Here is a 23,830-nt window from a genome sequence, read left to right as displayed (position 1 = left end):
TGTCAAACATAACAGCATTAAACAGGAGCAGAACACAAACCACAAACAACAACACTTCATTTCAACATTTACCCTCCTGTTAACAGTCCCGTGCAAAGCATGCTGGGAATTACAACTTATTTTTTAACTATTCACTATAGCACTGACAACTGAAATCATCAAAATAATGTTCACAAGGTTAAAGTTAAATCAATAAATTAGAATTTTTAACTTTAGTATTAAAGTTGTAGTAACTGAATTTATTTTGTGGTATCTTAAACCTGGTTTCTTCAGCTTAAATCGCAATAAAACCTGCATTCGTCAGGCTGGTCCAGCTCATTTCAGAGTACAAAAAGAGACAGTGGCTCTGACAAAAATGCAATCAGCTCTTTTATCTGAATTTCTATTGCCGCCTTGTGTTTTTTCCCTTTCATGGTTCTACGAGCGGTACGTCTCACTGCACATGTGGCTGTCAGTCATTTATTAGGGTGCATACGAAGGTAACTTATATAGTCAGTAGACAGCGGGACAGCTCACTAGGTTTTGGAGCGAAGCTATTTACCGAGATTAGTGAGGTGAGCGGCTCAGAAGAGGTTTGCTAGTGAGAGGAGCAGGATTAGTTAAAGAAATGATGGTTTACAGCAGTTCTTGAAGGAGTCATTCACACAGGATAAAAATTGTGCAGATGGTAAACGCACACACGCACGCGCTTATTCTCTCACTCTCCATATGGTGTGGTCATGCATGCATCTGTCTGCTGGTCTCTATTGGTGTTTCTGTGAAAACAATTGATCTTGATTGGTTATTCATGGCGGTTCGTCATAATCGTTAACAGGAGTGCTCAGCAGAGCGGATGCTAAATTAATATCTAACACCCTGTTTAAGAAAGTGACCCTTTATTACGGTTTTAGCACAAGCATCTGAATCCATGAAGGATTTCTTCACATCAAGAGGTCCTTCTGGGATTTTTTTTCTTCAGACTAATTTATCTTTTTTTTTTTATTAATTTGGCAGATGCTCTTATTTAAAGTGACTTGCAGAGTATTAAAGGTTTACATTTTAATCAGTATGTGTCTAACCCACGACCTTGACATATGCAAATCATCTACATGCCTGAAATACCCAAATCATTTACTACACCAGCAAAAATGTGCTGTACTGGACAATTAGTTCTGAACACATTTTTTTTCACCGGAAAAGTGGCATTCTGACAATCCTTAAATATCGTACACTGGAATTTTCAATGGAATATGTATTCAGCAAGGACACATTAAATTGATCAATAGTGATAATAAAGACATTTATAATGTTGCAAAAGATTTCTATTTCAAATTATGGGAGTTATTTTGAACTTTCTATGCATCAAAAAATTTATCATGGTTTTTCAGTATCACGTTTTTTTTTTTTTTTTTATGGAGTAATGATGCTGAAAATGTTGCTTTGATCACTAAAATAAATTACATTTTACAACATATTCAAATATACAACTTTTTATTTTAAATTGTAATAATATTTCACAATATTAATATATTTACAGCATTTTTTGATCAAATAAATGCAGCCTTGGCGAGCAAAAGAGCTGTATTGAGACAAGTTGTTTCAATTATATTAGTACTGTACAATCATTCTAGTGAAACAAATGTGACTCATCAGAGAAATGATTTCCTGCAGAGCACAAACATTGTGTGTGTTCGTGACAGCATCACCAGCACAGTCTCAGATGTTCATCTGTGAATCCTAAATACGCCTCCATTAAGGGAATCCAAAAACCCTTCACTTAGTTGCAAAATGTTTTAAATTCACTTCTCAAAATGTAAGGCTAAACTATTTTTAAACATGTCTAAAAATGTCTTACGTTGCATTACTTCAAACATGCAGATATCCTGCTACCTTACAAAAAAATACTAAGTGAACAAACTAACAATGTATTTGGATATCTGGTTGCAGCTACTAATGTGTTCTGCGTCATTCAAACTCACGATTGCACCTGCTGACGCTTGACAGACTACTTTAAAATGAGGTGAAAACAATGTCAATTATCGCTACATGTAGAAAAAACCTTTCCTTTATTAGAGTACACCAGCAGGTTTCAATATATTCAGAATCTGACCACTAAAATGACTCAAAAAAACTAATTCTTCTGCTCATTTGAGCTCTTTGATTTCCCTGATGAATCAGGAAAATCTTTCTAAAACAAATGTGTTAGATTTGCATAATTGCTGTGTGTGTGCGCGTGTTTACTTTGCTATAATTTGAGGGAAAATTTGTCTCTAGCCTCCAGAAAAGAGTAAAATCTGATCAAACCTTCTTGTGGGACGCCATCAACTGCAAAAACTAAACATGAAATAAATGATATATTTTTTTATAATTCAAAAATGCAACAAGTTTTATTAATTAAAATTAGCTTTATATAAGAACAAGTCTATGATACGTCTTCATTTAGCTATGTGTGTGTGTTTCTGGCTCTCTGTATTGATTAATGTCTGGAGCAGAGATGAGGATCGATACAGTGAAATGGAGATTCCAGCACTGGATTGGAGTTTTTTTTTTATGATTAATCTGGGTGTAGAGATACCACAGCTTAAAAAAAAAAAAATACGAGAGTAGAGTTCGGAGAGAGAGATAGAGGAGAGACTACAGGGTCAGGTGTATAAATGGATAAAAGCAACAGAGAAAATGGTTATGAAGAGGAAACACAAACAAGTGTCTGCTGAATGTTCTTACCTTGGTCTTGTGCTTTGTTGGGGTTCCAGGTTCTGAAGTAATCGTCCTACAGAAACACACAATGACAGCATTTAAAATCTTCGCACGGACACAAGTCAAGCTTTAATACTACCTTCATGACCTTCAGAAAGAAGAAAATAGCTTCATGATTTAAAGGACAGTGTGAATGCTGACTTAGAAAAACACGACTAGTCTGAAACTCAGATAAGTGTCCAGACAGATTTTTTTGTTGATGTTTTTAATGAAAAGCTGTTTAGTAAATGGACTGTCTGTGGAGGCCTTCAGTTCAACTGCTTGGGCCAAACCCAGGTTTGATTCTTTTCATATGCTATTTTTTGGCTCTGAAGCGCAAGTCAGTGGCGGCTAGTTCTTTTCAGGAACTGGGAAGCACAGATTACATTGATCAATGGTTAAATAAACACCCAGATCTATTTGATTATTTTGGGGTCTAGTCTGCAATGTTGCTTCCAAAAGCTTTTCAAACACCTTTCTAAAAAGTGAAATTACTTTACCAGGAACTACAGTTTTACAATAGCTACAAAGCTGCAACAGAACAAGATAAAAAATGCTAAACTAAATGCATTTATCTGTATCTCGAGCTTGTTGTTCTCGCCAAGACTCTTTATACACTAAGGTGCCACATTGATATTCCTATGCTGATAACACATTTTTATCCCAAGTTTTTTTTCCCTCCATTTCTGTCACCACTCTGGCTTGCTAAGTTGGGGACAATATGGGTGGACAGGCCATCTGGAGCACTGGGAGTTTTGTGGGCCGTCCCGTTGAAACGTAAATATATAAAGAACAAAATGATAGAAGGCATTTACGTATTCTGTAGGCCAACGCGAATGCTCGCGCAGAATGAGTAAACTATTTAGGGCTTGCTCTGGCTCATTGCAGCAGTCTAACAGTGCTCGTCAATGTCAAAATGTTTGAGATGGCCAATCAAATCAAAGGAGGATGGGTTTACTGTTCACAGAAGCTGAGTGCAAGCAGAGATTTAGCACGGCCCTTTTTAACGCGAATGCGAGGTAGGATGCAAGGGGCTGAACATGATAAGGCTGTAAACAGCAATATTTGCCAACTGTTCAAAATAAAAATGCTAAATAGAGAGGCCATCTTGTCCAGTTTCAGGTCGGACAGTCCGATTTTTAAAATGCCATGCCGTCAACCGGCACAGCCTTTGAGCTGGACGCTCATTTATCCTCCTTTTAAGATCATCACTATTGTATACTTTATCCAGTGTTATGTAAGGCTAAGTTTAAGCTAATATTATATGATGTACATTTTAAACACAACAGAGTCTCAGCAGAATGTGTGCGTGTCTGATCAACTGTGTTTTTTAACTAGATGCCTGAGTCAATGATTTAATGACCCATTCATAAAGATAGTCACTTGCTTAGTTTCTGAACAAATCGGTTGAATTATTAATAATTTAATCAATGACTCCCTTATTAAGACAGTGAGACACTGTTGTCACTTACTGGAAGTTTTAGCTTAATATTTAAAGTATTATTTAATTTCTTTTCTAAAATGTAATATTTCTATATTCAATGGCCTACATTTAAAACAAATACCACTTAAGGTGCAGCATCCGTGCCAGTTCTGCAGTGCAAAGATGGATTTTGTCTGATTTCATTTGATTAGTAACAGCCCTATAATTATTCTGATTGCATTTATTTATTTTAATAATCATAAAATAATTTATTTAAATCAAAAATTGTAAATATCATTTAGATTTCTTTATTGTTAATTTTTTTTTATTGGTGTTAAAAATTGCTCTGCACAAAATGAGTCGTTGTGTTATGTTTGGTGTGTTGCGGACTGGGACCCGTGAGCCGCTCTGTGCTATCAATATCAAATCAATATTATTGATTTAACTGTACTGACACTATTGGATGACAACTGAAGTGAGCTAGATGCTGACACCACTGTTTTCTCCAGAGCTGCTTAATAGCTGAATTGAACTCATTTCATATTTTGACAACCTTTACACAGTTATTGAACTGAATGAACACTGAACTGACCTCAGCTGATCAACAACACTGTTTTATTTTTAAAGCTGTTTTAGAGTCGAATTGAATTCTGTTTGAATCCTTATTTTCCTGTAAAGCTGCTTTGAAACAATCTATATTGTATAAAGCGCTATAGAAAAAAAGGTGACTTGAAGCATTTTTCTGCTAGTCTTCTCTTAAGCATTTGGGAATAACACATCTAAGACATACATCAGCAAACATCATTTCATAAAGTCAAACAAAATTGCATTGATTCCACACATCGAAACGTACATGCATTTGCTAAACACTGACTGCATGAAATTTAATAATATAAAGTCAAATAAAATAATAAAGAAAAATAAATCTCAGGACCCATCACGTTGTCTGTTAAAAGGAAGAGAGAGAAAAATTATAGCGAGTGCAATAGCCTGATTTTCATCTCTCCGACAGACTCCAGGCGAATCTCACACAACATTAGCGACGGCTGCTGCATTTTAAGGGCTTTTCAAAATCCGATTGCAAACTCAGTCCTGTCCCAAAGTGGAGCGGCTACAGGCCGGATAAACAAATATTTGACATCAAACTCTCATTAGGGGCTCTGTAGCTTAGTGTCGATCGACGTTTTACTGTAAAATATGTGGTTAATTATAATCAAGAATGTAATTAAAACCAATAATTTATGCTAGAATAAGTTACATGTTGGTACGATGAGCTTCTGAAGACAGTTATCATTCTGGTGTAAACATTTATAAGCTACAGCTCTCAGGCCATGAGCTAGAGCGAGACTATAATTTTGCTCAAAGTTTACGGTGGTCTCAGCAAAACTAGGCTAAATGTGTCTGTGGGCTCATAGCTCCAAATCAAAGGGGAATTGTGGGAAAAGTGAAACTCATTTTACCCTCAGAAATTTACCCTCTGCAAATCTGTGTGATGAAGCAGAAGCTAGCAGACCTTCTCTAACCTGCAAACTCTCGCAATGAAATGTTGCTGTAGTAACCTTTATCCACACAGCAGCAAAACTTCTCTCGGTGGAAATTATGACCTTTGCAAGTTTGTTTTTGAATGAATGCTTCGGGTTTAAAACAAGTTGAGATCAAAACAGTTTGTAAAAGTGAACAAAAATGTGTGATTAAGGCGAGACACGGCAGGCAAAAACATCTTTTTTTTTTTCACTGGTCAATTTTGAGATTTTGGGATATTTGTCTTCTTTCAGACTTGTGGTGAAAAAAAGTCCAAAATACACATGTAGCTCTTTATTTTCCTCCACCTTGTCTATTTGCGTCTGTAGATTTCTCCGAAATTCAACAAAAGTTGCCGTTCTAAATCAACGCGCTGCTCCGCGATCTCTCTCTGCTTCCTTTAATCTCACACATCGTTGGAAAGCGCTCTCTCTCCTTTACAATGCTGTCGGATCCAAATATGGTCATTTCCTTTGAATCAGCAACCAATCGTGAAAGTATAATGGGCATTTAACCCTAAAAGCGAAATCTTGCACATAGCTTTATCATATGTTCAGATCTATCTACCGAAAATATATGCAAAATTGAGCATATTTAATGAGATAATGCCTAATTTGCATAATTAAACATACAAATTTCAAAAACTTGTAATACATTTTTTTTATGAACTTGTGTAAGTAATCAACTGAGGAAGTTTCATGGTGATATCTATTATTTTAAAATTGTACCCTATTCACCTGTAGTGTCTCGCCTTAACTTACAATGTAAGTCTTGAGGCACATTGGGAAATGCAGAGAAAGCTTCGAGAACTGGTTTCAGTTCCTGTGATTTAGTTCCTGTTTCCATTGTCATCTTGTTTGTTTCCATAGTTACCTGAGTTTGTTACCATGTCAACTAATCACCTACACCTATCCTTCATTTAGCCCCTTGTTATTGTGTGTATTTATCCCTCAGTCTTCATCCGTTCCTGGTCTTGTGTTAAAGTGTTGTGCTGATATGTATCTCTGTTTGGTTACTAGTTTATTAAATGTTATTTCATAATTTATCTGCGTCAAGCCTCATTTTATGGATTATCAAGTCAAGCCAGCGTGTGACAGGTGGCAAATATCAACCCCTTAATGAAAAAGTTAATTTCCGTGACTGTTGGGAACTGACCACTGCGCAAAATATGAAGAATATAAAAAAAGCTTGTCAATGTCAGGCCTAAACCAGTCAAGGTACCAGCACAAAAACACACTCAGCAAAATATAATCACCATTATCGACAAATCCAAGAAAATATCTATATATTTTTTGTCAATAGCACACACCCCTACCAGGATTGCATGTTTAAATTACAGACATTTTTGAAAGTATAGCCACAAAACTTAAACATTACACATGCTAACGGTTTACGCAGAGAAATCACACACAGCTGTGCTTTTCTCATTATTTTTAAAATGAGAAAAACATCCAGTTTGATATTACATCTGAAGTAGATTTGAGTGTGCTGAGTGTATCAAAACACTAATGCAATTCATGCAGGACTGTCATTTATATTCTGACCACGTTAATGATCCAGCTACTTTAATATGTGGCGTCCTTCAAACTAAAAAGTATTTGAACACTTAATGTTTGAATGCCATTGCATTAAATAACTAAATATCAAAGCGGGTGTCATTTGTTGTAAATTAAGTTGCACAAACAAACTTTGCAATCAAAACTTTTGACAAAAAGAATATTGTTGGGTTTAAAATCCTAAACATATAGAAAAAATGTTGAAGAAGAGTTTATTTTTATTTTTTTCTAGATACCTAGAAAATATTTATTTTGTTTTTGTATTAGTGTGCAAAAAAAAAGTTACAATATAAATATAAAAGTACTACAATATAAACGATATAGCTTGTTTGTATTATGCTATTTTAAAGGTTCCTAATTTTGTTCCTAATTCCATGCATCAAAGGTTAAAAAGAATAATTTTCTCGTAATATACAAACACATCACCTAATTTCTCAAAAATTTCTCAAAAACGACTCGCCCAAAGATTCGGCGATGCAGACCATAGGTGGGCATTATGCAAATTTGTAAGACTGGATTTACTGACGACTCGTTTCGACAGTTCAGAATCGATTCTTTCTTTTACGAGACAATAACTTTATTTGTCATGCACTTTGATCTTTAAAAATGTGCAGACATTTTACATTCACAGGCCCTGTTTACACATACATGGTTATTTTGAAAAACGGAGACATTTCCCTTCGTTTGTGCCCTTCGTTTACACACAAACGAAGAATTCTCCGACCAGATTTTGGAAAACTTTGTTTGCACGTTTGCATGTAAACTGAGTTTTAGTTTTAGGCAGCCAACGTCACAGTATGTGACTATTTTCGGGATTCTGATTGGCTAACGTGTGCTTGAGCTTCTCGTTACACTGCCACCTACAGGTTTGGCATGCTCTTGACGGCATATACACAGGTTCGTGTAAATCGTGAACACTTTTCTGAAAACTGACAGGTGTGCACAATGTTATTCTTGAAAACGGAGAGGGATGAAATGTCCGTTTATGAAAATAGCCGTCCACGTGTAAACGTAGCCACAGACAGCTAAATAACACAGAGCATGCAAGGTAATAGGGGTGTGCAGCAGAGCCGATATCTGCATTTGTATCTGTATTTCAATTTCAAAATTATTCATATCTGGATCTGTAATCGGATAAAACCGGAAGTGGGGGGATTTAAACCGGAAGTTTGTACACTTACTTGAGAAGACAATCATGTCTACGGTTTTAAATGAATATCTGTTTCCTTTTTACTTATCATTGAACAAACATGCTTTGTGCAACACATAAAATAATGATTTTGTATTATGATTATAACATTTATTTAAATATCTTCTAACTATCGGAGCCGATCGTAGGCAGTACTAGTTTGGTTGTGCTTCCCAGTTCAGAGATCAAACAAATATTTAAATATCTTATAATTAAAACAATAATTATTAAAATTAAAATATATTATTAAATATAATATAAATATAAAATTAGAATTTAAAAAAATTCCAGAGGAACTTATGTCTGTACTATCATCCACAGCTTCAAATGAGAAGAGTCGGACAATATTATAATAGTTGAAAATATTTAGTTGTTAGCCTAGCTAAAGCTAAAATAGCTAAAAACTAATTTTACAATGCATGCAAATGAAAATCTGAGAGAGACAGAAATATCATGTAGCTTATCATATCGTATAAGGTTTAAAATATATATTTAGAAAAAAACATATCAAGTAAAGAAAATGTGTTTGATTCAGTTCAGTATCTTAGTTGATTATTAAAAATAATAATAAATAAAAAAACTGGTTTGGTTTCTGAAACACAGAGACGGCAACGCGGCTATTTCATCTGCACTCATTCATTCATAGAGTTTACACGCATTCACTTCACACTCTCATTATTGTGTAGTGATTTTAGAGGTTCATGTATAATGTTGTGCTTTCCCATGGCTCACCTGTTACCCAGCAAACACGAGGAGTGACTGTGTCAGCCAAATATATCTAATATTATTCTGCATAATTATTCGTTATTGGTTTTGAAACCATCATCCGTGCCTTTCCGAATAAGGTATTCGGCTTCGGGCACATACCTAAAAGGTAATATCTGAAAAAGCATAACAAGGACACTTTAATTAAGTGCATCATCCAGGTATTTAAAGTGTACTTTTTCTATTAGGAATGTTCAATTTGAACACACTACTCCCACTATTTATACTACACAACGGTAGATAAGAATGTGAATTTAGACTCTTCAAACATGAAGAAAAGTGAACATTAGTGAAGAGAAAAGATTCTGCAGATACAGAGACACTTGCTTTGGTGTTTTGTTATCTGGCATTCCTATATTTTTTTTATGATGGCTTTACATGGGGGGTGGAAACAGCTTGTGGTTCATATGAGCTAGAGAACGTTTATCAAACACATGCACATCACAACACCACCTGCTGCACAAATAACTATCACAGACAGGAATTCAGTCCACACATTCATTTCATCTCACTGTCTGTCTCTCTGTGGTTTAGGTAAATGAGTGTTGTGGGCAGGCTGGTGGTTATCTGCTCACAGATTATCCTTCTCATGTTTGCCCCGTGGACAGACAGCACGGCTGGAGTGTGTTTGAGAAAGTCAGAAACTGTCTCACAGTTCACGGGAGACTAACTGACTCTGGCTGCGTGTTTGTTCCTCTACTTTCCTTTCACTTCCTGTTTGCTCACTCGTCCCTTCACTCCCTTGTTCGCGCTCTCGCTCTGATGTTATCCTGTGGTGACAGTTTAGAGCCCGCGGGCATGACAGGTCAGCCATACACTCTGTGTGTGTGTGTGTGTGTGTGTGTGTCATGTCGAGTGAGGACATCAGCAGGACAGAGCAGACAAACACAGTAAAGCTGACAGATAAACTCCCAATGACACTAACACACACATCACATGCTTTGAATGCAGGATTTCCTCACAGCCACTGAGCAGATAATAGCCTTAATTAGCATATAAAGAGAGAGAGAGATTAGCTTTTTTTTCCAGCAATTTTCTTAAAGGGTTAGTTCACACAAAAATGAAGAAAAAGTGGACCCCGCAACTAACTGCGTGACAGTCTGCAAATTATTGCCTGATGAAAAAAAAGTCAATATTTCCAACATAAGGTTGGAAAACACTTTTATCAGAATAATTTCTGTATATTTTTAGTTAAGGATGTTAAGTTAGCAATTTCTCATAGGATTTTTCCTTTTTTTAACATAAAGACTTTAAGCCTCTAAGTCCGTCTAAAGTTTTTGTTTAATATAAACATTTTAATCAGGCTCCTATTGCATAGGTTTCTAGTACCGGCATTTCTGAAAGGGCTGAGGCTTGACTGAGGGGGCTTTTAGAGGCTTTTGCATCCTTCATATATTATTGACCAGTAGGAGTTATACATTGTTGTTGAAACCAGACTTAAAAGAGTGATGCACATAAAGAGGTGTTTACTAACTATTTTATTAGTCTTCCCATTAACACCATCATTTTCTATATTCAGACCGATTCAAGAACACGCATGAAAACATGAGGCGGGATTTATCACACAAGCCTATCATATCCAATCATAACCGATCATATCCAATTACAGCATTGCCTCCTCTTACGTGACTTTCCCCCATTTATTCTCAATTAAATCAAACCCAGCGCATGCTTTAGGGGTTCTGTTCAAACTCAATGGCTCAGGGGAGGCACGAGAGACGCGGCGTCCCGCTGTCACTTTACCTGCAGGTGTCACAGGTGTGTTTCTTTACAAAACGAGTGATTTATACACTTTTTAATGTCACATTTTGTATATTTGCATTGTTTTATTATGTAATATTGATTATCCAATTTTTCTTGAGGAGACACTGCCTCCCTTGAGGAAACCCACTGGTATATGTATATATGAGAGAGAGAGAGAGAGAGAGAGAGAAGAGAGAGGAGAGAGAGAGAGAGAGAGAGAGAGAGAGAGAGAGAGAGAGAGAGAGAGAGAGAGAGAGAGAGAGAGAGAGAGAGAGAGAGAGAGAGAGAGAGAGAGAGAGAGAGAGAGAGAGAGAGAGAGAGAGAGAGAAGAAGAAGAAGAAGAAGAAGAAGAAGAAGAAGAAGAAGAAGAGTGCATGTTACTAAACGAGAAATTTTGCTAAAACTGTTTAACTTACCTCAACCTCCTTTACAAGACAGCAGAAAGAGAGAGAGAGAAAAAAAAGATGATCAGGTTACCAGTGACCAAATTATAAAGAACCAAATGCAAGATACACAATATTAATGAGTCCTGTTTGTTGTTGTTGTTGCATTAAAGAAATAAAGTAATCACAATCGTGTTGTTGGTCTCATGATTACAGCAGAATCACAGATGTGACGACATTCAATACAACAGTATAAACCTTTACCTTTTACTTTATTGCCCTCAAAAGGCAATTTATGTAGACAGCAGTACACACACACACACACACACACACACACACACACACACACACATTTTATAATAATAATTAATTTAAAAATGTGATTGCAGCAGGTATAAAAGGACTTCTATCTGTTTGATTTGCACAAAGGGAGATTACATCTCCGGCCTGAGGGAAGCAGTTGGAAATCAATACACGATGGGTGGCTGACATCAGAAATGACTAACTGGCCCTTCCTTGCCACTCTTTGTTCATAATAAATACATTTGTGTAATAGTCGTTAAGTCGGTTCAGACAGATTCAATATAACAGGTATACCACATTTTCATAAAAGAAACATCCATATTAAAAGTGTGAAGTTTCCTCAGAAAATGCATGCGCTGAAGAGCTTTCCCTCTAATGATGTCAGTGTTTGCCTCAAAATGCTTTTGCCATCAAACACGTCCCTAAATATTTATAATAACGCTTAAGCACTTCTACCTAATGTCCCTGACAGGCAACACAGGCACTTAGTTCTTCTTACTGTAAACAGTGGACATCTCTTTTGTGTTAGAAGCATTAATACCATTGAGTAAAATGATCTACCATTGGACCATGACTACCATCTGACTTGGTGAGGAGAGATCACCTGCAAATGTAATAATGTGTCTTACTCAAAAATACTCTGACAGTCATCAGTATATAAGGAAAACAAAAGAGGTAAGAGGACACAACCCTGAGGGGTGCCAGTGGAAGACAGCCGTGCCTTAGACAACACACCATTAACTCTTTGATCTATTAGTTAAAAAATTCACCAACCAACACTCAATGTTCAAATGAAAATTGTCGATAAGTTTTCCTAGCAAAATGTGGGGCTAAACACAGTTAAACGCAGAGGGAAAATCAATGAAAAGCAAATGTACATGATTTTTTTTTTTTACTTTCTAAGTACAGTCTTCTACTCCTCTGGATCAAGACGCAGTTTTTAGAGAATCAAGTGCTGATTGTGTCAAGGCTGAAATCTCAAAAAAAAAAATCCTAACAATTTTTTCAAAAGACTTCATAACTAAAGAAGTAAGTGCAACAGGCCCATAATCATTGAGAAAAAAGGATTTCTTTTTTGCGCAACTGGCACTACTGAGAAGTTTTACAAAGACGAGAGACTTTAGAAAGCTGCAATGATTTATTAAAAAATGACTGAATAAATCCCTGAAAGCCTCTCTGCACAATTCCTCAGCAGTCTACCAACAATATGATCGGGTCCAGGAGTTTCTAACATGAACCTGACCAAAACAAGTATGAACTTCAGCTATAATAATAAAAAACTTAATGGTAGTGACTAAAATTTTGCTTCCCTGTAGCTCAAACCGTACACTGTAAAAAAATATTTTCATGATTTGTTATCACAACTTTTTATCTTTTGTCAAATCAACTTCGATAACTAATGTGTGAAGATAACATTCTATTTTGAGTTTCTTTTTATTAAACCATTCTTCTTCATTGTATTAACTCAAAATTTCAATTACAACGAACTCAAAATTTTAAGGCAACAAGGTAACTTGCTTTTTTAAGTTAAACCAACATTTTCAACAAGGTCATGGGTTCGATTCCCAGGGAAAGCAAGAACTGAGAATTGATAAGAATGTAAAATGTGTACCTTGAAATGCAATGTAAGTCGCTTTGGATAAAAGCGTCTTCCAAATGCATTAATGTAAATGTAAAATGACTGAATCCCCACAATAATCAGACAATTCTGATGCAGAAACATGATTATCAAATCGTGTATAAAATGAATTAAAATCATCTGCTAAGTCATAACTGATTACAAACTGATTTAGGCCTGTGGCATAAACTGCTTATAGTCTTAAAAGTTAGTCATCTATTTATTTTCTTCAAAACTGGCCCTAACTTTTTAAAGACCGATATATAAAAAGGTAGATCGGTCTAATTTGAATTGGAAAAGTAAGGCTGATTATCTGCTAGTCTTAACATAGTGGCTAAGTTTATGCAACTGGCCCAGTTTCACAGACAGGACTAAGCCAGGATTAGACATTAGTTTAATTAGGGAATTTAAGTAGCTTTTATAAATGTGCCTTAGAAAAAAAACATTACTGATGTGCATCTTAAAACAATACAATGGCACTGATATATTTTAAGGATTGTCAGTGCAAGTTGCTTTCGGTTAAAACAGCTCAAATATGCATTTTAGTCTGGGACTAGACTTAAGCCTATTTCTGGGGATAATCTTCTGTTTGATTTCAATTAGCCTATAGACTTCACTCTGTCCCACACTAAATAAGATTTCCCATTTGTAAAAATAGTTTTTACCTTTGCCTTGTACCGCAATGCAAGTGTGATATTGCTGAAATGTGTATTACAATAAAATATTGTAAACCATGATAAACACACCAAAATATTAAGCATGAACTGAACACACACACGCATAATTCATCAGCTGGTTTTCAACTCAATCAAACTTGATTAATTCAAGCTAATGAAACATCAATCGAAGAGAAACGCACATTTACTGAGATTGCAATGCTGGATCCAGCTGATGGAACAACACACACACACACACACACACACACACACACAAACACAAACATTCGTCCACAAACAAACACCCTGTGGGTAACTTCAAGTGTGAAGCGATACAGGATATTATGAGAGAAGACGTGTAATTCTGAAGGCATTAGAGCCGTGGAGGAAGAAAACAATAACAGCGACACACAGACACATCTCAGAGATAAAGATATGATCATTATTAATAAATACTTTAGCTCTGAGGTCTTTCACCAAACAGCGTTTGCTGATAAAATGTTTGGAATAAATACAATAAATCATTATTAGGATCTTAAACATAGAGGAGGAGCTTACAATGGCAAACGCACACAACAACAACAACACTATTGAGTTTATCTGCGTGTGCAATGTATGTGTTTGTTGTATAATGTTGTATATTGTTGAATTTCCAGTTCAAACAGGACGTTGAGATGTGTTATATCGAATAGTTTAGCTCTTTAGCCAATAGCCTTTAGTTTACGTCATAGCATTAAACTGTTATTTGCTACTTGCAATATAGTCATAAGTGGGTTGTTTGATTTCACAACATTTACTTGACATTAGTTCTACACTTTACCATACAAATGAATACTAATGAGATCACGTTGTTTAATGTTGTCAATGGTTTTTTAATATACATCATGTTATTTGATGGACCTGAGCATACTTACCAAATTATTTCTTTATAAAAAATTAAAACCTGTCCTTCATTCAGACAGCATCCGCCTCTTTAAACCAAACCCAACATCGTTCATTTGAGAAAATCACTCAGTTTCTCAAATCCTGCCCTAATTACACTAAAGCACTTGTTCACAATTTAATTTGTATTTTGGAGTGAGAGCGCATACAGAATAAAGAAGAGGGAGAAAAAAAACACAGTAAAGAAATTAAAACTACATACATTTGCATTCAAACCATCCACATCGATTTGAAGAGGCAATTTTTCAATCCGATTAATTCTTAATTTCTCTGTATCGACACTGTTTTGGTCATTTGAATGTTAATTGCTGTGGTTTAACTAACTCTATTAATTCTTTGAAAATCCATCTAAATACTGTCAAACTCAGAGTCACACTTGACTGAGTTTGATATGCTAATCTATCACAAACATCACAACCCATCAGCCCAGCTCCCCTCATGTGCTTTTTCCTTTCTTTTCTCATTGTTTCCTCTCACTTCTCCATATAAGATTATTTGCTATTTTTCATTTCCTAGAATTGTAACAGTATTTTTAGTGTAAAATTAAATGAAATGTCCAAGTAGATCTATTACAGTTTCCACCGTATATGTGACCCTGGATCACAAAACCAGTCACGAGTCGCACGGGTATATTTGTGGCAATAGTCAACAATACATTGTATGGGTCAAAATGATCCATTATTTTTCTTTTATGCCAAAAATCATTCGGATATTAAGTAAAGATCATGTTCCATGAAGATATTTAGTAAATTTCCTATCATAAATATATAAAAATATATATTTTTGTGAGTGGATGCAACACAATCGCAAACATAAATGAATAACTTTAAAGGAGATTTTCTCAATGTTTCAAAAAAAAATTTGCGCCCTCAGATTCCAGATATTCAAATAGTTGTATCTCGGCCAAATATTGTCCTAACAAACCAATGGAGAGCTTATTTAATCAGCTTTCGGATGATATGTAAATCTCAATTTTAAAAAAAGTGACCCTTATGACTGGTTTTGTGGTCCAGGGTCAAATGTACCGTATGTTATATGAAATTACTCACGGTTCGGATTTTAATCATGGTTTTAGGGTCACAGTTTTAGGGTCATGGTTTCGGTATGTGCTATGTTCAGGGAAAAAAGGACTACGTCAAATAAAAATAAAGAAAATGAGAACAACAAATAATCAAACTATAAGCAACAGCACTAATTAAATACAATAGAGCTAAGATATAAATAAAATAAACAGTGCTTTTTAGGCTATTTAGGTGTCTAATAGTAGTTTTCAGGGACAGAATTGTAATAAAGTAATCAAATGTGTAATATAATCTTCACTGTATAAATGCAACTTCATTATTAAAGTTACAAAATCTATTCTGTCAAGACCAGTTAGCGATTTCCTTGTCTTTTGTTGTTTGATTAACATTAAAAACACATACAGACATCAGGAATATTAGGCTACTGTCACTTTAAGACATAATGGATGGATCCAGTGCACTGATACTGAACACATGCGTTCTTTCTTAACTGTTTACGTTCACTTAACACATAGGCTAACCTACTATATATGCTAGATACTCACCAAGATGGGCATGTTGACATAATTTTGTGTGAATTTGTCCGTTCAAGTGCAAGACTTGAAAGAGAAATCAATATTTGCGCGCAGTACACACGCGCTCTCCATGTGCGCGCTTCAGATGAGAGCACAAATCTAGTAAATTATGCTCTTTCGCATCTTGCACTTGAATTTTCAAATGGGAAAGGCTTAAATTAGTTTAATTTAAACACATATAGCAACATGTACTACTGTTCAGGTCTCCCCTGCGCTTGCACGCTATGAACACCTGGGTCATATAGAGCATACAAGCACTCCTATTGAACAGAGTTTAGGGGAAGCCAGAATGCCTATCCACTGACAGAAGCATACATTAGCCTAACTCTGTCTGTTTTATTAATTTTTTAATAAATCATATCATTAGATGCGTATGAATCATCAGATTTGAGATGAACTGCGGTGCAAGTGTATGCCAAACCGTGGCTGGAGAACGGTACGGTTCGATTTTTACGGAGAACATTACACCCCTAGCATATAGTAAGCGAACTTACCGATAATAGTTAACTAGATTGAAAGTTGAAGATGAAATTAAATCATAAAAAAAACATTTTGATACTTAAAATGAACTGACATAAAATAAAATACATTTTATTTTCATTTCAGTTAATTTTATGTCCAAAAATAACTAAAACTAAAGCTGAAATAAAAATAAATAAAAATTATGTAGATGTATAAAAAAATGACAAAAAATTAAAAAAATATTTTTTTTTTAATAAAAACAAAAAATTATGTATTTTCATGTAAACTGTAATAGTATCAATGACAGTAATTTTTTTACATAGCATTTTTACCGTCTTTTACCGTTAAAATGACCATCAGTTTTACTGCGCGGTAATGCTTTAATAGCTGAACATCCGTAACTGAAAGCCTGAGAGCAAAGCTGACAGCATGAGATGTACAGGAATGCTAACGGATTGCTTTCTTCAGGTATTACATTACTCAAGGTGAAACCCCTCAAACACTCTTACTGGCAGGAGTGAAAGCCAAAGGATTGTGGGAAATGCAGTAATGAGGGGCCCAGAGGTTAACAACTCAGACACATGAGATTTTCTAAAAGCGTACACACACAGTCTCTCTCTCTCTCTGTTTCTCTTCTGGTGTTGTCTCAGAACAAAGCCCAAGGCTCTCTCCTGCTGAAGCATATCAAAAAACAGAAAGAGAGGTTCAAACTGTACAAGCAGCTGCCAGCGGCACCATCTGATGCGTAAACTTTACAGCATCATCAGAGAGAACATAACGGCCTGTGTAAAGTTTACAAGTCCCGCCGGAGCACAAAAACCAGGAGGAGAGAGTGATGAAACGTGCTTAATGCCACCAAAGGGCCCGTGTTTATAAGGGATGTGCAGTTTTGTCATTTTGACTACTCAAGTACATGACAGATAAATAAAGCGAGTACTCGGGGGTTTTGGGAGGACGGAGCGAGATCCATCTGTGCGTTTTTTAAATCGCTGGTCTATGCAGACACAAATCAAACAGACATCTTTTGGCTCTAGCAGGACGTCTCTCTGGTTTTTAGCACTTCGCAGCGCAAGTGTTGCATGTCCAGTTAAAAATAGTTTAAAACATGCCTCAAGATGCTGAATTTAACAGCTTGTAAAGAAAAATTTTTTTATGGAACAGTTTATTAAACCTTTAGACAAAGAAATAAATTAAAAAAAAAGTCTGCATGTGTTTTTTGTTGAGGATCATATTTGATACATCATGCTTTTATGGCTGTTCACCAATGTTGATCATTTAGACGCCTTAGAAAGTTGCTTATCAGATATTAGAGATGCGCCGATTGATTGGCTGGTGACCAGAATTGGCCGATTTTCACGTGATCGGCGACCGGCCGGTCAGTCTGACATATGCCGATTTTATGCCGGGCAAATGCACTCTGGCGCCGCATGATTAACATCGCGCAACATCAGCATCACACGTGCACACGGAACGCACATGTAGGAAACCTCGTGAATTACGGCCGTTTCACACTGCAAACGTGAGCGGAGCGTATTTGCATGTTAATCAGAGTGCATTTCACACCGGGAGCAGGAGCAGCGTGTGAAGCGGGGGTTTCGGCCATAGATATCCATATAAGGCTAGATGTCTTAAGGCGGAGTCTCGAACGGCATCACCGGCGGTGATCAGTGATCAGCACGAACACAAATGAATCAAAATCTTATCCCGCTGAAATCTTGACGGATTTACAAACGGTTTGGTTTCTTACAAACGTTATTAACGTGGCTATAATTCTGGATGCTTGAACAAGTTGAAATATATAATATTATATTATTCATAAGTATGCAGTGTCATAACTACATCTCTGACGTTTATAACAAACAAACCCGTTTGAAAATCGGTAGAAAATTTAGCAAGTTATGGTTATTTAAAAAGTACATGCAGCATTAAAACACAATGTTACGAGTGAGCGAGCTGACTGTGGCAAGATGGCCGCCGTGTGCGGACGTCGACCTCCATTGTCCAGCAGCGCGGACGAGACATCTAGCCTTTATTATATGATATCTATGGTTTCGGCGCCAAGTCTATTTTTGCTGCGCAGCTCACGGTCAATTAAAGTGAAAGCACACTTTTGAAGGACAAAATAAATATGAATTCACACAAAAAGTGCCCAAAATGCACAGAATATGCATGTCTAGTTTTTTTTTAACAAGAACTGGAGTAGGCTCAGTATGTCAGAAAAGAAAATGAAGACTCAAAAATATTTATAGAAAATGTACCCATTTAAAATTGTTTTTACTATTCAGTTTGGGTAAAAGTATATGGTGTTTTTTTTTTTTTATAGAAAATAAATATTTGTGTGTGCTGTAAAGTGGTAAGAAAAAATTATATTGGAATCGGCTAAAATCGGTATCGGCAGGTCAAACTCAATGAAAAATCAGCCTAGAAAATTGAAATCGGTGCATCTCTATCAAATATGATACAGTAGGCTTCATTGAGTTATTGCAAAAACACGTCCAATCACATTAAAGACTGCAAAGTATCCATAATACAACTGTAATAAATCACATTATTAAAAGTCTAACTTTAGTGCATATGTGCGTTGAATTTGAACACAATCAAGTCATGCAATTTTTCTGTTTTCATGATCAATCACTGCTGTGTGTTTGTTTGTGTGTGTTTCAGAGACAGACGTGCTTACTGAGAGAGAACCGAAGTGTTTGTTTGTGTATCAAGATTGTTTCTTTATTTGTCTGGCCAAAGCACTTTCTTCTAGTAAAAATTAAACTTGAGAAAATAATTCAATACAGCCAGAGACGGTGTGATTAAACGATTTGCTGCTTTGTGTTCACGACAAATGATATGGAAAAGCTTGAACTATGAAAACTGAAACTAGCTTCTGTGTGCAATTGCCACAAATGAAAGCACTGTGACCGGCGACTTAATTCAATCAATAAACCACTAAATGATCACGAAACCAAAATTATTTTTTAAAACAAACACACATGAGAGGGTGAGATGGATGTGTGTGTGGTTTCTACAGAAACCGGATATGGTAGATGCACATCTAAAAACTCAAGAGGTTCATTAAGCAGAGGAAATCATCCATGTCTCTACAAACATCATCAACGTACTGTAAACTCGCTTAATCTGTTGATAAATACACAAAACAAGTAATCAATTCTCCTCCCTAATTACAACGATCAGCTCATCAAATGTTGATTTTTCTAGAGTACATCTGTAATGTTTGTCATATTGCTGTCCAGTGTTATGCTGGGTTTTTTCGACCCAAAATATGGACAAACCCAAACGTTGGGTTAACCCAATGTTTGGGTTTTTCCATATTTGACCCAAAATTGGGTTGAAACAACCCAGCATTTTTTAGAGTGTATTATAGTATTTAAAAATGTATTAGTATTTTCATTTCAATTAATTTTAATTTCCATTTGTTTTAGTAATTTTGTTACGTGATTTGGTCATTTTATCCATTTTTATTCATTCTATTTAGCTTTAATTTACTTTTCCATTTTGGCATTTTACTTCTTCAACTTAAAACATATTTAATTAATTTAGTTGCCAAGGCAACATTTCTTATTTTCAAAAAGTTTCTTTCAAATTCAAGTGTTTCATCTAATGTTTACTTTTTATTTTATTTCAGCTTTATTGCAAATATATATTTTTATAGTTTTAGTTAACAACAATACTGCATCTCATGTAACTGAACAATCACATTTAGCTGTTTTAACCCTTGTGCATCGTTCAAATTTCCATCCTTTCGTTATGTTCGTGGCTGAAAACAGCCACTACTTTAAACTGCTGTAAAAATTGATCAGATAAATATTTTTTTGAATTTTTTTTTGCATAAATCTATTAATCAACCTCAGTCCTGTTCAAAACTACTAAATGTTTAAAAAAAAATCAAGATTTTAACTCTTTAATTGCCAAATTCATAAATTATGTCGCTGATTTTGGGGGGGAAAAAAACACAAAATTACTTATTTTCAATATAAAATGTGATTGTGGACTGGATTTTTTTTTACCTTTTATCACAGTCTTGGACATGTCAAAGATTAGAAACAACATTGGTTTTGATGCATTGTTAGTTTTTGTGCAGCATCAGATTTTAACTTTTTCTCCCTCATTTACTGTTCGTGGCTGTTTTTGCCCCATTGACTTCCATTATAACCACATTTTTTGATTGCAAAGCCATGACACCATAAAATCATGCATTTTTGATTGTTGGTGGTTTTCCCTGTTGGGAAGAGGTAAAATTAGTAGTTTTTACTGTTGATAACCAGGTGGCACCATTAACCCTTTATATAGGCCTGTGCAAAAAAAAGCTTATTTTCTGGCTTTTACATGGAGTTATATGGAGTATAATAGCATAATAAAGTGTGTGTGTGTGTGTGTGTGTGTGTGTGTGTGTGTGTGTGTGTGTGTGTGTGTGTGTGTGTGAGAGAGAGAACTCACCTTGATGCGTCTGAGAAAATCAAAATATGCACCTCAGCTCTCAGAACTACATGGAGTAAACAAAAAACTAAGTAAGTGTATTTATGCATCTGCCTTTTGATGGTGAGAAATGCAGACTAAATAAAAACAAAGCAAGTGGACATTTATCACATGCTTGCAAGCAGCAACCAACATGAGAAAGGGCTTGACTTGCAGTGAAGTTCTAGAAATGATTTTGCAGCCTGACCCCTCCAGCGAGCGGCAGGATGTATTGTCTTCTCCCTCTGACACCACAGACTCAGGAGAGTCAGACCATTATTTGGATGTGGCACCCTCATCATCCTCTCTAGCTTCCACTGAAGGCAAAGGGGATTTCGGAGGATCCTGGGTCTGGGTGGATTGGGAGAAACGGCGAAGTGTGGTTTTCCACCAACGCGGAGACAACTCCCTTTCTTCAGCCTGCCAGAGGCGTGACTTCATGGCCGACGCGCTATGCCATCGCAAGGGTCCAGAACATTGATTCTGTGTTCAATCTGTTTTTTTACGGGCGCCGCACAATGAGAAACTGGACCGGGGTGGACTCCACAGATCTCCGTGCCTACATGGGGCTACTGATTTTGGGCCGGTGTCTACAGGTCCAGAGGGGAGTCCACACGTTGCCTGTGGGATGATCGCAGTGGTCGTGCGATTTTTAGAGCCACCATGTCCCTCTCAAGATTCAAGAAATCAGCAGAGCTCTGCGTTTTGGAGGTTGGTCATGCTGACAATGAGGTCAATAATCTCGTCGGCCCTGGAGTCGACTCTGGCAGGCTGAAGAAAGGGAGTTGTCTCCGCGTTGGTGGAAAACCACACTTCGCCGTTTCTCCCAATCCACCCAGATCCAGGATCCTCCGAATCCTCCTCGCCTTCAGTGGAAGCTAGAGAGGATGATGAGGGTACCACATCCAAATCATGGTCTGCCTCTCCTGAGTCTGTGGTGTCAGAGGGAGAAGACAATACATCCTGCCGCTCGCTGGAGGGGTCCGGCTGCATGATCATCTCTAAAACTTCACTGCAAGTCAAGCCCTTTCTCATGTTGCTTGCTGCTCTTCTCACCATCAAATGACAAGCAGGCTTGCATGCAAGTGTTCAAATCCACTTGCTTAGTTTTTGTTTAGTCTGCATTTCTTACCATCAAAAGGCAGATGCATAAATACACTTAGGCCTACTTTGTTTTTTGTTTACTCCATGTAGTTCTGAGAGCTGAGGTGAATATTTTGATTTTCTCAGACGCATCAAGGTGAGTTCTCTCTCACACACACACACACACTTTATTATGCTATTATACTCCATATAACTCCACGTAAAAGCCAGAAACTAAGCTTTTTTTTTTTGCACAGGCCTATATAAAGGGTTAATGGTGCCACCTGGTTATCAACAGTAAAAAATACTAATTTTACCTCTTCCCAACAGGGAAAACCACCAACAATCAAAAATGCATGATTTTATGGTGTCATGGCTTTGCAATCAAAAAATGTGGTTATAATGGAAGTCAATGGGGCAAAAACAGCCACGAACAGTAAATGAGGGAGAAAAAGTTAAAATCTGATGCTGCACAAAAACTAACAATGCATCAAAACCAATGTTGTTTCTAATCTTTGACATGTCCAAGACTGTGATAAAAGGTAAAAAAAAATCCAGTCCACAATCACATTTTATATTGAAAATAAGTAATTTTGTGTTTTTTTCCCCCCAAAATCAGTGACATAATTTATGAATTTGGCAATTAAAGAGTTAAAATCTAGATTTTTTTAAAAACATTTAGTAGTTTTGAACAGGACTGAGGTTGATTAATAGATTTATGCAAAAAAAAATTCAAAAAAATATTTATCTGATCAATTTTTACAGCAGTTTAAAGTAGTGGCTGTTTTCAGCCACGAACATAACGAAAGGGTAGTGAATTTGCCCAGAGTGTACTGTTGAGTTTTTGAAAATTTTCAAAGCATTTTCCCAAAATGTGTGTCAAAATAAGATTTGTCACCAAAAATCATTCCATTTGCTGAAACACAGAAAAAGTTATGGCCAAAATAAGACTAAAAAATACCCCATAGTGGCTGAAAACAGCCCCAACAGCACATAGGCATGAAATATTACATATGAACATACACCAGGAGTAATAAAAACAATATATATTTGAAATATTTTATCTAGTTCAATACCTGAAGGTCATAACGCCTACATCTTATTGCTTTTTTTTTTTACTTAAAAAAAGTTTAAACATAAAAGTTCTTCAATGACATCGATGTTTCCCTTTTGGAATCATTATTTTCAAGAGTGTAAAAAGTCCAGGAAAAATGACTGACATGAAACCATCACCCTGAATAAAACGAATCCAGTCCGTATACGGCTTACGATGCCAACTCTTCAGCCCATATAAAGAGACTGAAACAGAGAGAGCAGAAGTTTGCAACCAAACAAACACAGTAACACGCAGCTGACGCCACACACACCGCACCTGCTGCACACTCGATTTCTCATATCCAAACACAG

General features: G+C 36.2%; 1 protein-coding gene across 1 annotated transcript in view; it reads right to left on the bottom strand.

The window, feature by feature from the left end:
* The window catches only part of spock1 (SPARC (osteonectin), cwcv and kazal like domains proteoglycan 1), a 181,968-nt gene that overhangs the window by 76,111 nt on the left and 82,027 nt on the right, over positions 1-23,830 (bottom strand). Inside the window, 1 exon segment of the mRNA XM_079629988.1 lies at positions 2,704-2,749. Within this exon segment, the coding sequence (XP_079486114.1) occupies positions 2,704-2,749 (46 nt within the window).

This window comes from Phoxinus phoxinus (genome assembly GCF_949152265.1).
Source record: "Phoxinus phoxinus genome assembly, chromosome: 12".
Classification (NCBI taxonomy): domain Eukaryota; kingdom Metazoa; phylum Chordata; class Actinopteri; order Cypriniformes; family Leuciscidae; genus Phoxinus; species Phoxinus phoxinus.
The sequence above is the reverse complement of the archived record's forward strand: the minus strand, read 5'-3'. Positions and strand labels throughout refer to the sequence as shown.